Source organism: Acanthochromis polyacanthus, chromosome 24, assembly GCF_021347895.1.
Source record: "Acanthochromis polyacanthus isolate Apoly-LR-REF ecotype Palm Island chromosome 24, KAUST_Apoly_ChrSc, whole genome shotgun sequence".
NCBI lineage: Eukaryota > Metazoa > Chordata > Actinopteri > Pomacentridae > Acanthochromis > Acanthochromis polyacanthus.
This window is the reverse complement of record NC_067136.1, coordinates 658,394-671,917: the sequence shown is the minus strand read 5'-3', so window position 1 is coordinate 671,917 and position 13,524 is coordinate 658,394. Positions and strand designations below refer to the sequence as shown.

At 37.6% G+C, this 13,524-nt stretch overlaps 1 protein-coding gene across 1 annotated transcript in view; it reads left to right on the top strand.

Annotated features, from left to right (window-relative positions):
* The window catches only part of LOC127532599 (kinesin-like protein KIF1C), a 44,288-nt gene that overhangs the window by 12,626 nt on the left and 18,138 nt on the right, over nucleotides 1–13,524 (top strand). The window contains 14 exon segments of the mRNA XM_051944560.1: nucleotides 1,866–1,993; nucleotides 3,215–3,291; nucleotides 3,402–3,480; nucleotides 5,352–5,452; nucleotides 5,523–5,588; nucleotides 5,671–5,849; nucleotides 7,411–7,522; nucleotides 7,599–7,676; nucleotides 8,819–8,884; nucleotides 8,964–9,042; nucleotides 9,435–9,513; nucleotides 9,597–9,745; nucleotides 12,033–12,137; nucleotides 12,236–12,366. Coding sequence (XP_051800520.1) covers nucleotides 1,888–1,993; nucleotides 3,215–3,291; nucleotides 3,402–3,480; nucleotides 5,352–5,452; nucleotides 5,523–5,588; nucleotides 5,671–5,849; nucleotides 7,411–7,522; nucleotides 7,599–7,676; nucleotides 8,819–8,884; nucleotides 8,964–9,042; nucleotides 9,435–9,513; nucleotides 9,597–9,745; nucleotides 12,033–12,137; nucleotides 12,236–12,366 — 1,407 coding nt within the window. The 5' untranslated portion in view covers nucleotides 1,866–1,887.

Genomic DNA, 13,524 nt, shown 5'->3' with positions numbered 1-13,524 from the left:
GTTCGTCTCTGCTTCACCTGTCCAGGTGTGACTGCGGTCAGAGGCTTTATTTGTTTATGTTTACATGAGGGTGTGTCGTCTGTAGTTGCCATGGAAACACAGGAAGTTTCTGATGTCGTGATTTAATGAGGCGTGACCTGGACAAGTGCATCTATCTTTAATACCAACAAACAGAAAAGATTCTCATTCTGGTCTTTGTTTGGATCAATCAGACAGAAACTCATTTATTAAGAGAGACACCAGACAGATGTAGACGAGAAAAAACCTGAAGATAACAATTAGAGATTCAGATCAATAATTTATCAACTAGTCGATCGATCAGCTGGGAAAAATAACATCTGCTGACTTCAGATGAATGTTCAGAGTGTTGGAATGTTTTCATTACAGAGAACAGAGGCCTTAATTACACAGAAACACACACAGTAACACAGTAACACACTCAGAAAGACACACACACAGAAACACACAGTAACACAGTAACACACACAGTAACACAGTAACACACACAGAAACACACTCAGAGAGGAAACGTAGAAACATGGAGGTCAGGAAGAGGCTGCTCTGGTTTCCACGGCAATGAGGAAACACAACAGATAGAGGAATGTGGAAGAAGAAGAAGCAGCTTTTAAAGAAAGAGAAGAAGAAGAGAGGAAAATGTATGGAGGAGAGTTGAGCAGGAATGTGAGGGGGGAGGAAAACCTCAGCTGGAAAAAGAGGAGGAGAAGAAATAAAAGAGCGGGAAGGAATGAAAGTCATAAAGTGGAGGGAGGAGACGTGGAAAAGAGGAGGTTCAACCACAAAACCAGGGATGGAGGGAGGAGAGAAGGTGGAGGGAGGAGAGAAGGTGGAGGGAGGGTTTATTCTGATTAAAGAAGGAAAGAAGGGATGCTGGAAACAGAAGGAACGTTAACTTCTGAATCGTTACAACTCACTGTGGTTCATGACACTAAAAGAAGCCAAAACGACACTACAAGAAGCTAAAATGATGCTAAAATTACACTAAAAGAAGCTAAATTGACAAAAAGGAAGCAAATATGATATGAAAAACAGCTAAAATCTCAAAAGAAGCTAAAATGACACTAAAAGGAGCTAAAATGATACTAAAAAAAAGCAGAAATTACACTACAAGAAGTTAAAATGACATTTATAAAGCTAAATTGACATGTAAAGAAGTTAAAAATGATTCCAGAAGAAGCTAAAATGACATAATGACATGAAAAGAAGCTAAAATGACAGAAAAAGATGCAAAAATGACACACAAAGAAGCTAAAATGATGCTAAAAGAAGTTAATGACACTAAAAGAAGCTAACATGATGGTAAAAGAAGCCAAAAGGACACTAAAAGAAGCTAAAATGACAGAAAAGGACGCAAAAATGACACACAAAGAAGCTACAATGACGCTAAAAGAAGCTAAAATGACAGAAAAATGAGCTAAAATGATACTAAAACAAGCTAAGATGATGCTAAAAGAAGCTAAAAGGACATTATAAGAAGCTAAAATGACCCTAAAACAAGCTAACGTGGTAGTAAAAGAAGCTAAAAGGACACTAAAACAAACTAAAAAGTCTCAAAATTTGATATGGATGAATTTATACTTTATCAACAGAATGTCTCCAAACAGGTTCAAAGTGAATTTGTGTTAGTACCTTGAAATGTTTTATGCCAGTAATTATAACAGGAAGAGATCATTTTCCTGTCAGCTGTAGAAAGATGTTTCACCCTGCTGAATGCATCCTCTATTCACTGTTTCTGAGCCTTTTCTTTCTGTCTCTTCTTTCTCCGTTTCTTTTTGGATGCACTAAATGGACAAGTCTGTTGATTTCACTGTTTTCTGACCGTGTGCTCTCTGATTGGCTGTCCTCAGGTGGAGTGGGCGGAGCTAGAAGATGGCGGGCGCATCGGTGAAGGTGGCGGTCCGAGTCCGACCGTTCAACTCCAGAGAGACGGGACGCAACGCCAAATGTGTGATCCAGATGCAGGGAAACTCTACCTGTAAGAGCAACACACCTGCAGCAGCACGAAAATGACCTGAAGAAATGAAAAGATGACCTTAAAATTCACAGAAATGATGCAAAAAGAAGTAAAAATTATACTAAAGAATCAAAAATGAGATTAAAAGAAGCAAAAAAGATACAAAAAGAAGCAAAAATTACATTAAAGATCAAAAAATTAAGCAAAATGTTCCAAAAATGAGATTAAAAGATGCAAAAATGGCGGAGACTATTAAATGAGAGGTTATGTATTAAATGTGGTAATGATCTATGTTTATAGCTCTGTCTAATCACATCAGTGCAGCTGGCATGTCTGGGAAAAAATCTGGAAAAAAATGATTCATGAATGAAATACGGCACTTAATGTACCTTCTTGTTTTGGTCTCCAGTAACTTTACAGTTTATTCCAAATAGAATGATTGTTTTTGTCTGTTTATTCTGTCAAAGTGTGAAAAATGTCACTATGGTTCCTGCAAATATTCTAAAATGTAAAAAAAATACTGCTGATGTTCAACTTGAAAACAGCAAGAGTAAAATCACTCCAAGTTGTGCTTTGAACTTCAGCTGAAGTTAGAAACAGCTGCCGTTAGCTTGAGGCTAACAATCCCTGTTGATCTTAGTGCAGAATGCTAACAGAGTAGAAAAGATGCAAAAAAAATATGCTAAATGTTACAAAGTGACACTAAAAGGTGCAAAAATTATGCTAAAAGAACAAAAATGTCACTGAAAAGATGCAAAAATGTCATTAAAAGATGCTAAAACTCATGCTAAACGTTGCAAAATGACACCAAAAGTTGTACAAATGACACCAAAAGATGCACAAATGACACCAAAAGTAGCAAAAGTGACACCGAAAGTTGCGAAAATGACACTAAAAGATGCTAAAAATTATGCTAAATGATGCAAAATGTTGCAAAAATGACACTAAAAGTTGCAGGAATGATTGCTATGATGATTAAGTTAAAGAGAAACAGCCGGTGTTAGCTCGAGGCTAACAACCCCAGTTGATCTTAATGCAGAATGCTGGTTCTGGGGTGCAGTAAATCAGGCCTCAGCTCTCCCAGAATGCCTCTGGGCGTCATGTGACCTCTGACCCTGCTGCTATATAAACACAGGCTATTATTAGACATATGTTTTTAGCCACCGGCTGAACTCTGCTACACAGATACTTGAACGTGTGTGATGTCATCACCTTCAGCTGGGACTTCTTTTTCTTCTCCAGGTATCTCCAACCCCAAACAGGCCAAAGATGGAGCCAAGAACTTCACCTTCGACTACTCCTACTGGTCGCACACCACGGTGATCACACAAACACACCGTCACACACTCGATACAAACATTCATACTGACCAGGATCTGTGAACCAGGACTGTGTTTATGTGTGTGTTTATGTGTGTGTTTATGAGCAGACCGAGGATCCCAGCTTCGCATCCCAGAGGCAGGTTTACAAGGACATCGGAGAGGAGATGCTGCTGCACGCATTCGAAGGTAAAGATGCTAACGAGGCTCCACTTCATGCTAGAGATGCTACAGATGCTAATGGTGATGCTGCAAATGTTAATGTTGATGCTACAGATGTTGATCGTAACTTCAGCTCAACTTGATGCTACGCAGGCTAATGTTGATGATGTAGAGGCTAATGTTGATGTTGCAGATGCCAGTGCTAATTCAGATGAAACCAGTCGTGATGCTAAAGATGGTAACGCTAGTGATAACATTTCAGATGCTAGCCACAGTGGTAAAGAATGTAACAATGATGCTAATGTGACTGCTGTTGATGCTACAGATAATGGTTCAGATATTAACCATGATGCTAAAAAATGTAATGATGATGCTAATGTGACTATTGTTGATGCTACAGATGTTAGCAATGATGCTAAAGAACGTAACCGTGATGCTAATGTGACTGTTGTGGATGCCACAGATGTTAGCAATGATGCTAAAGAACGTAACCGTGATGCTAATGTGACTGTTGTTGATGCTACAGATGTTAGCAATGATACTAAAGAACGTAACCGTGATGCTAATGTGACTGTTGTTGATGCTACAGATGATAACACTAATGATTATGCTTCAGATGTTTGAAATGATGCTAAAGAACATAGCTGTGATGCTAATGTGACTGCTGGTGATGCTACAGATGCTATTGTAGATGTAACTGAAATCAGTATTGATGCTGCATGTGCTAATGTTAATGATGTTTCTGATGTTAGTGATCATGTTACAGAATCCAATAATAATGCTAATGAGATTGGTGTGGATGCTACAGATGCTAATGTTTAAGCTGCAAATTCTTGGGCTAGCGATGTTCCAGACGTCAGTGATGATGCTACGGATATTACTCCTAATGCAACTGATGTTGATGCTACAAGTGCTAATGTTGATGCTACAAATGCTAATGGAGATATTTCAGGTGTCCATAATGATGCTAATTAGACTATTCTAATGCCACAGTTGCTAATTTTGATGCAAATTAAGTAGTGGTGATGCTACATATGCTAATTTTGATGCAGCTGGTATTGATCCCACACTTGCTAGTGGTACCACAAATTAAGATTGGTGTTCATAATACTAATGCTAATGTTTCAGACGTTCGCGACAATGCTACGTCGTTAATGATGTCACAAGTATCAGTGTTAATGCTAATGATACAAGGATGCTACAAGTGCTAGAACCAATGACTATCTTGTTGACGATGGTACACATGCTAGTAATGATGCCACAGGTGTTAATGTTGTTGGCTGTGCTACTTCTGACGATGCTGCAGATGCTAATGAACGCAACCATGAGGCTAATGTGACTGTTGTTGATGCAATAGATGATGCTTATGATAATGTTTCAGATGCAAGCATTGATGCTGTGCTTGCTAATAATGACCTCACACGTGTTAATGTTGATGTGTGTGCAACTGGTGATGGTGCTAATGCTGCTAACTGATTAAATGAGCACTATGCTGTTAGTAGTGATGATGCTAATGATGCTAATGCTGCTAATTGATGAAATGAACACTGATGCTGCTAATGGGGATGATGCTAATGATACCAGTCATGACGACTCTGATTATATTGATAGTCCTGATGCTGCTATGCTAACGGTAGCGATGGTAAAGGCTGCTAAAGCTTAGCACAATAATTGACCTTTTCATTATTATTTTTACTGATATTACTGCTGTTCTCTAGTATATAATGTGTGTATTTTATACTAATATTACTTCTGTTTTCCAGGGTATAATGTGTGTATTTTATACTAATATTACTGCTGTTTTCCAGGGTATAATGTGTGTATTTTATACTAATATTACTGCTGTTTTCCAGGGTATAATGTGTGTATTTTATACTAATATTACTGCTGTTTTCCAGGGTATAATGTGTGTATTTTTGCGTACGGCCAGACGGGAGCTGGTAAAAGCTACACCATGATGGGTAAACAGGAGCCTGGTCAGGAGGGAATCATCCCACAGGTAAATACTGCAGCACTCACCTGTTGAACGTGTCACTTCCTGGTTCTGATGTCTGGTTCTGTCTCCTCAGCTGTGTGAGGACTTGTTCCAGAGGACAGGAGAGAACTCCGACCCTGACCTGACCTACTCTGTGGAGGTAAACCCGCCTCCTCCTTCTACCTGCTTACATTCACACACCTTCTCCCATGCTGAGTGCTGATTGGCTGCCTCCCCTCCAGGTGTCCTACATGGAGATCTACTGCGAGCGGGTCCGAGACCTCCTCAACCCCAAGTCCCAGGGCACCCTGAGGGTCCGAGAGCACCCCATCCTGGGGCCCTACGTGGAGGACCTGTCCAAGCTGGCCGTGACCGGATTCCCCGACATCCGGGACCTGATGGACGCCGGAAACAAGGCCCGGTAGGTGATCCAGAACCAGAATAAAAGCAGAAAACACTGAGAGAGTTAAACAACAAGGTCCAGTAGGTGATCCAGAACCAGAATAAAACCAGAAAACACTGAGAGAGTTAAACAACAAGGTCTGATTCTTTTAGTTGAAACAAGTGTTTCTACTACTTTTTTTTAAAATAATGGACCCCTTCCCATAGCAATACAAATCTATACTGTTCAGTGTTTTTTTCTTTATACTAGAACCAGAATAAAACCAGAAAACACTGAGAGCTAAACAACAAGGTCTGCTGGGTCATTTTTGAGTCTTACCTTGTCGTGTTTGCTACTTTTAGTGCCATTTTTTGCATCTTTCTGTGACTTTTGCTTCTTTTTGCATCATTTTTATGTGTCTTAATGTCACTTTTTTAATGTGTCGCATCATTTTAATCTTGTTTGGTGAATTTTTGCTCCTTTTGGTCATTTTTGCATCTTTAGTGTTATTTTTATGTTTTTTTGTGAATTTAAGCATCTTTTTCTGTGATTTTTGCTTGTTTTTGTGTCATTTTTGCTTCTGTGTGTCACTTTTGCAACATTTCATGTCATTTGCATGTTTTGTGAATTTTTGCATCTTCTTGTGTCATTTTTTTGTGTCTTTTATTGTCATTTTTGCTTCTTTTAATGTCATAATGTTTCATTTCATTTTCATTAGGTGATTTTTTGCATCTTTTTGTTTCATTTTTGTGTTATTTTTGATTCTTTTAGTGTCATTTTTTGGGGTCACTTTTGCAATGTTTCATGTATTTTTTGCTTCTTTTAGTGTCATCTTTGCATCTTTTTGTCTTTTTTGTGTCTTTTTGTGTTATTTTTGCAATGTTTCATGTCATTCTTGTCTTTTAGTGTCATTTTTGCATCTTCTTGTGTCATTTTTTTGTGTCTTTTATTGTCATTTTTGCTTCTTTTAATGTCATAATGTTTCATTTCATTTTCATTAGGTGATTTTTTTGCATCTTTTTGTTTTATTTTTGTGTTATTTTTGATTCTTCTAGTATCATTTTTTGGGTCACTTTTGCAATGTTTCATGTATTTTTTGCTTCTTTTAGTGTCATCTTTGCATCTTTTTGTCTTTTTGTGTCTTTTTGTGTTATTTTTGCAATGTTTCATGTCATTCTTGTCTTTTAGTTTCATTCCTGCTTCTTTTTGGTCATTTTTGCATCTCACTGTCATTTTTATGTTTTGTGAATTTTTGCTTCTTCTTTTTTTGCTTCTTTGCATCTTTTTCTGTCAGTTTTGTTTCTTGCAGTTGCAGTTTCATTTGACAGTTGCAGTTTAACCTCTTAAATGTGTAAAGCTGTTAACTTGTTTAAAAAGTGCCGGTGAGAGCAGCTGAAAGATGAGATTAGTGTCAGCTGATTATCTAAATGTCACAAGACAAAGTCAATAAACTGAAAGTTAAACAAAGTGAGCAGCTGGTTAAAGTCTAAATGAGCATGAAGTTCAGACAGTAAACCACCTTTAGTGTTTGTTACAATGAGTCTAAGGAATTGTGGGAGGTGTAGTCCATGACTCTGACGGTTCTGGTTCTGTGTTGCAGGACGGTCGCAGCCACCAACATGAACGAGACGTCGTCCAGGTCCCACGCCGTCTTCACCATCGTCTTCACCCAGAAACGCAGAGACCAGATGACCAGCCTGGACACGGAGAAGGTCTGAACGTAGCCGTCATGTATCAATGTTTTCTTTTTATTTGAACTCAGAGGTAACTGTGACTCTTTCTCCTCAGGTCAGTAAGATCAGTCTGGTGGACCTGGCAGGAAGCGAGCGAGCAGATTCTTCTGGAGCAAAAGGAACTCGACTCAAGGTCAGACGTCAGCATGTTCTGAAGCTTCACGCTCTAGATTCTGGGCGTTTTCACCAAGGTTAAAGAAATAGAAGCAGATGGGAACAAAGGAGAAATGACAAGAAGGACAAGGGAGGAAGGAAGAGAGGCGTAACAAGAGGAAGGAAGAAGGAGGGATAAAAGAAGAGAGGAAATTAGGAAGAAAGAAAAAGTAAAAAGACAGGAAGTGAAAGAACAGAAATGCCTTAAAGAGAGAGAGGAAAACAAAGAGCTAAAACATTGCAGAAATGACACAAAAAGAAGTGAAGATGACAAGATAAGACACAAAAATCACAGAAAAAGAAGTAAAAATTACACTAACTGAATTGAAAATGACACAAAAAGAAGCAAAAATGTAAATAAAAGAAGCAAAAAACAATAAGCAGAAGGGACACTGAAAGAAGCAAAAATGACACTGAAGGAAGTAGAAGTGACAGAAAAATGAAACTAAATAAGTAAAAGTGAAGCTAAAATAAGCAAAAATGAAACTAAAAAGTAAAAATGAAAATAAAAGAAATAAAAGCAAAAGAAGCAAAAATGACAGAAAGAAAAAAACATGAGACAAGAAGAAGTAACAAATCACAAAATGACATAAAAATGACAAGAAATGTTGCAAAAGTCACAGAAAGACGCCAAAATAGCACTGTTTTTGTAGTTTTTAGTTCTAGTTCTGATAAATGCTATAATTTCTGACAGTTTTATAGAGAAACCAGATGGATGGTCTGACACTTAATCTGATGATTAGAGCCTTTGATGATCTGAATCCCAGAAGAACCCGTTACAGACTAAATAAAAAATGAAACAAAGAAATGTTAGCATTGCATTTAGCATGTAGCACACAGATGAACAATCATCCGATCACTGAAAACTTCACAACATTCTAAAGGTTTATGTCAAACACAATTTATTTACACAATATTACACAAATACCGACCTCAGAGGGGAACTCGTGTCCTTCAAAATAAAAGCACCATCATTTAGAACAGGAAGTAAGATGAAACGCATAGGAATATGCATAATTTACTAAATAAAAACCCCATAAATGATCTTAATCCGTCAAATCGAACAGTTTGTTGATGCCGCTTACTGCTTTTATCTAATATTTCCTGTATTTCATCCTTCAGGAGGGAGCGAACATCAACAAATCTCTGACCACGTTAGGAAAAGTCATATCAGCTCTGGCCGAGATGGTACGTCCACACATTAGTACTACAAAGTACCTGTTATTGTACTGCAGTAAAATCTGAAGTTGTCGTGTCTCTTCTGCAGCAGAGCAGTAAGAAGAGGAAAAGTGATTTCATTCCCTACAGAGACTCTGTTCTCACCTGGCTGCTGAAGGAAAACCTGGGTCAGTACGCAGATACAGAGTCGTAGTCGTAGTACCGGAAAAACAGAGAAGTATTGGTAGTACCGGAAATACAGAGTAGTACTAGTAGTGTCAGAGATATAGAGTAGTATTCATAGTATCAGAAAATATAGATTAGTACTTGTAGTATTAGAAATATAGAGTAGTACACGTAGTGTCAGAGATAAAGAGTAGTGTTCGTACTATCGAAACGCAAACAGAAATACTTCAGGCAGCCTTAGTAGTACCAGTGTGATCTGCTGTTGCCAGAACCAACACCAAGACTACTATTATTAGCATTAGCATAGATGCTAGCAGTATGTTTAAATAACATTGAACTGCTGTTAGCATTAGCATATCACAAAGACGCTAATAGCACGTTTAATGTGTTCCAGGAGGAAACTCTCGGACGGCCATGATCGCTGCTCTAAGTCCTGCTGACATCAACTACGAAGAGACACTGAGCACTCTGAGGTCCGTCTGGTCACATCGGTGAAGTCATCATGCTTTGTAAGGCTGAGATAAACCCGGTTTGATGTGATCTGTTGCGGTTGCAGGTATGCCGACCGCGCCAAACAGATCCGCTGCAACGCCGTCATCAATGAGGATCCCAACGCCAAACTGATCAGAGAGCTGAAGGACGAAGTGGAACGACTGAGGAACCTGCTGTTCTCCCAGGGCCTGCAGGAGCTGCTGGACAACACTGGTATATACGCATTTATATGGTGGTTAATATACTGGTATATACACATTTATATAGTGGTCAATATACTGCTATATACGCATTTATATAGTGGTCAATATACTGGTATATACACATTTATATAGTGGTCAATATACTGGTATATACGCATTTATATAGTGGTCAATATACTGGTATATACACATTTATATAGTGGTCAATATACTGGTATATAAGCATTTATATAGTAGTCAAGATACTGGTATATGTGCATTTATATAGTGGTTAATATACTGGTATATACACATTTATATAGTGGTCAATATACTGGTATATACGCATTTATATGGTGGTTAATATACTCGTATATACGCATTTATATAGTGGTTAATATACTGGTATATACGCATTTATATAGTGGTTAATATACTGGTATATACGCATTTATATAGTGGTCAATATACTGGTATATACGCATTTATATAGTGGTCAATATACGTTATATACGCATTCATATAGTGGTCAATATACTGGTATATACGCATTTATATAGTGGTCAATATACTGGTATATAAGCATTTATATAGTGATCAATATACTGGTATATACGCATTTATATAGTAGTCAAGATACTGGTATATACGCATTTATATAGTGGTCAATATACTGGTATATACACATTTATATAGTGGTCAATATACTGGTATATACGCATTTATATAGTGATCAATATACTGGTATATACGCATTTATATAGTGATCAATATACTGGTATATACGCATTTATATAGTGGTCAATATACTGGTATATAAGCATTTATATAGTAGTCAAGATACTGGTATATGTGCATTTATATAGTGGTTAATATACTGGTATATACACATTTATATAGTGGTCAATATACTGGTATATACGCATTTATATAGTGGTCAATATACTGGTATATACACATTTATATAGTGGTCAATATACTGGTATATACACATTTATATAGTGGTCAATATACTGGTATTTACACATTCATATAGTGGTTAATATACTGGTATATACGCATTTATATAGTGATCAATATACTGGTATATACGCATTTATATAGTGATCAATATACTGGTATATACGCATTTATATAGTGGTCAATATACTGGTATATAAGCATTTATATAGTAGTCAAGATACTGGTATATGTGCATTTATATAGTGGTTAATATACTGGTATATACACATTTATATAGTGGTCAATATACTGGTATATACGCATTTATATAGTGGTCAATATACTGGTATATACACATTTATATAGTGGTCAATATACTGGTATATACACATTTATATAGTGGTCAATATACTGGTATTTACACATTCATATAGTGGTTAATATACTGGTATATACGCATTTATATAGTGGTCAATATACTGGTATATACGCATTTATATAGTGGTCAATATACTGGTATATACGCATTTATATAGTAGTCAAGATACTGGTATATGTGCATTTATATAGTGGTTAATATACTGGTATATACACATTTATATAGTGGTCAATATACTGGTATATACGCATTTATATAGTGGTCAATATACTGGTATATACACATTTATATAGTGGTCAATATACTGGTATATACACATTTATATAGTGGTCAATATACTAGTATATACACATTTATATAGTGGTCAATATACTGGTATATACGCATTTATATAGTAGTCAAGATACTGGTATATACACATTTATATAGTGGTTAATATACTGGTATATATGCATTTATATAGTGGTCAATATACTGGTATATACACTGGCTGGCTGGCTGGCTGGCTGGCTGGCTGGCTGGCTGGCTGGCTGGCTGGCTGGCTGGCTGGCTGGCTGGCTGGCTGGCTGGCTGGCTGGCTGGCTGGCTGGCTGGCTGGCTGGCTGGGTGTGTGTGTGTGTGTGTGTGTGTGTGTGTGTGTGTGTGTGTGTGTGTGTGTGTGTGTGTGTGTGTGTGTGTGTGTGTGTGTGTGTGTGTGTGTGTGTGTGTGTGTGTGTGTGTGTGTGTGTGTGTGTGTGTGTGTGTAGATTTTTACAAACTGTTCTTTACATAACCTGCATTACTCAGATTCCAACCTGTTAGAAATGAAGTCTGACTCCTCCTTCTTCTTCTCTATCTTTTTCTTTTCCTTCTTCTCCTCCTCCTTCTTCTTCTCCTTCTTCTCCTTATCCTACTCTTCCTCCTCCTCCTTCTCCTTCTTCTTCATCTTCTTCTTCTCCTTCTTCTTCTTCTTCTCCTTCTTCTCCTTTTCCTCTTCCTCCTCCTGTATCTCCTGAAGTCAACAACAACGGTCTGGCGGCTGTTCCAGGTGTGTCCCCCTCCCCCCTGCAGCTGGCCCTCACAGCCAATGGGATTGTGTCTAATAATGGCTCCGCCCCTCCAGGTGTGTTCAATAGTGAACTAAATACAAGTAAAACTAATCTATAAAAGGATGCGTATTTTAAACTTTAAAGTCATTAGAACGTTCTTCTCCTTGTCCAGGTGCTGAACCTTCGTCTGCAGGTGATGTCGTACCTGCCGACCCCAATCACCTGATCGAGGACGGGGAGGAGGGGGAAGAGGCGGTCGCCACGGAGACCATCAGCAAAGAGGAAGCAGCTGAGAGACTGATGGTAGGATGAGAGTCGCATTTTCTGAGAGTCATAACTCTCAGAACAAGAATCAGTCTTTTTTTAGGTTTTCTTCAGTTCCACTGCGATCTGTGATATTTATCTGTGTGTTCATGATCACATTACAAACAGGAGATGCTAACAGAGAAAAAATGAGGTCAGTTTAAGAGAAAATTGAACAAATACAGACTGGAAACGGTCTTGAATTAGCTCCAACACTTTGAGCTCAATTAATTAATCACTGAATCCTTTCTGAAATTACTCTAAAGTTGTCTGGAATTACTAGAAATCTGCCCAAGATGTGTTAAAACTTCACCAAAATAACCTGAAGCCTGTCCAACATGCTTTTAAAGGTCTTCAAATTGATTCAAAAATGATTTGAGACACAAAACATCTCAAAACTTGTCAGAAGTGGCTCAGATGTGCCTTAGCTGATTTAAAGCCTGTCCAAATTGACTCTATATTTGTCCAAAATGACTTGAAACGCATCCAAAATTGCTTATAGTGTGTAAAGTGACTTTCCTTTGTTCTTTTTCCTTTGTTTTTAAACAATGATGACAGTGACTCGATATTGGTCCACAATGACTTGAAACTGTCCAAAATTACTCAGAATTTATCCAAAATGGCTAAAACCTTTTCCCAGCTAAGTTGAAACGTGTCAAAATTTACTCTTAATCTGTCCAGAATTACTATAATTTGTCTGCTCAGGTTCAGATTGGCCAGAAATACCTTTAAACAATGACTCCAGTGATTCTAAATTGGTCCAAATTGACTTGAAACTGACCAAAATTACTCAGAATATATCTAGAATGGTTAAAAACTTGTCCCTAGTGAGTTGGAACTTGTCAAAATACACTTTAAATGAGTCCAAAATAACGATGATTTGTCTAGAAAGTCTGAAATTTGCCTTAGATGTCGTCAAACAACAGCTCCAGTGACTCTAAATTGGTTCAAAATGACTTGGAAGTGTCGGAAACAATTCAAACTTGTCCAAAAGACTCAGAATTACCCTGAAAGACCAATGGGTTTTTTTCCAAAATGACAAATCTCTGCCCCAGCTTCATTAAAACTTGTTCCAATTGACACTATATTTGTCCAAAATTCATGTTTCAGATAAAGAATTACTGTTTTATTGTCGCTAACGAGCCATCTCTGTTCTTC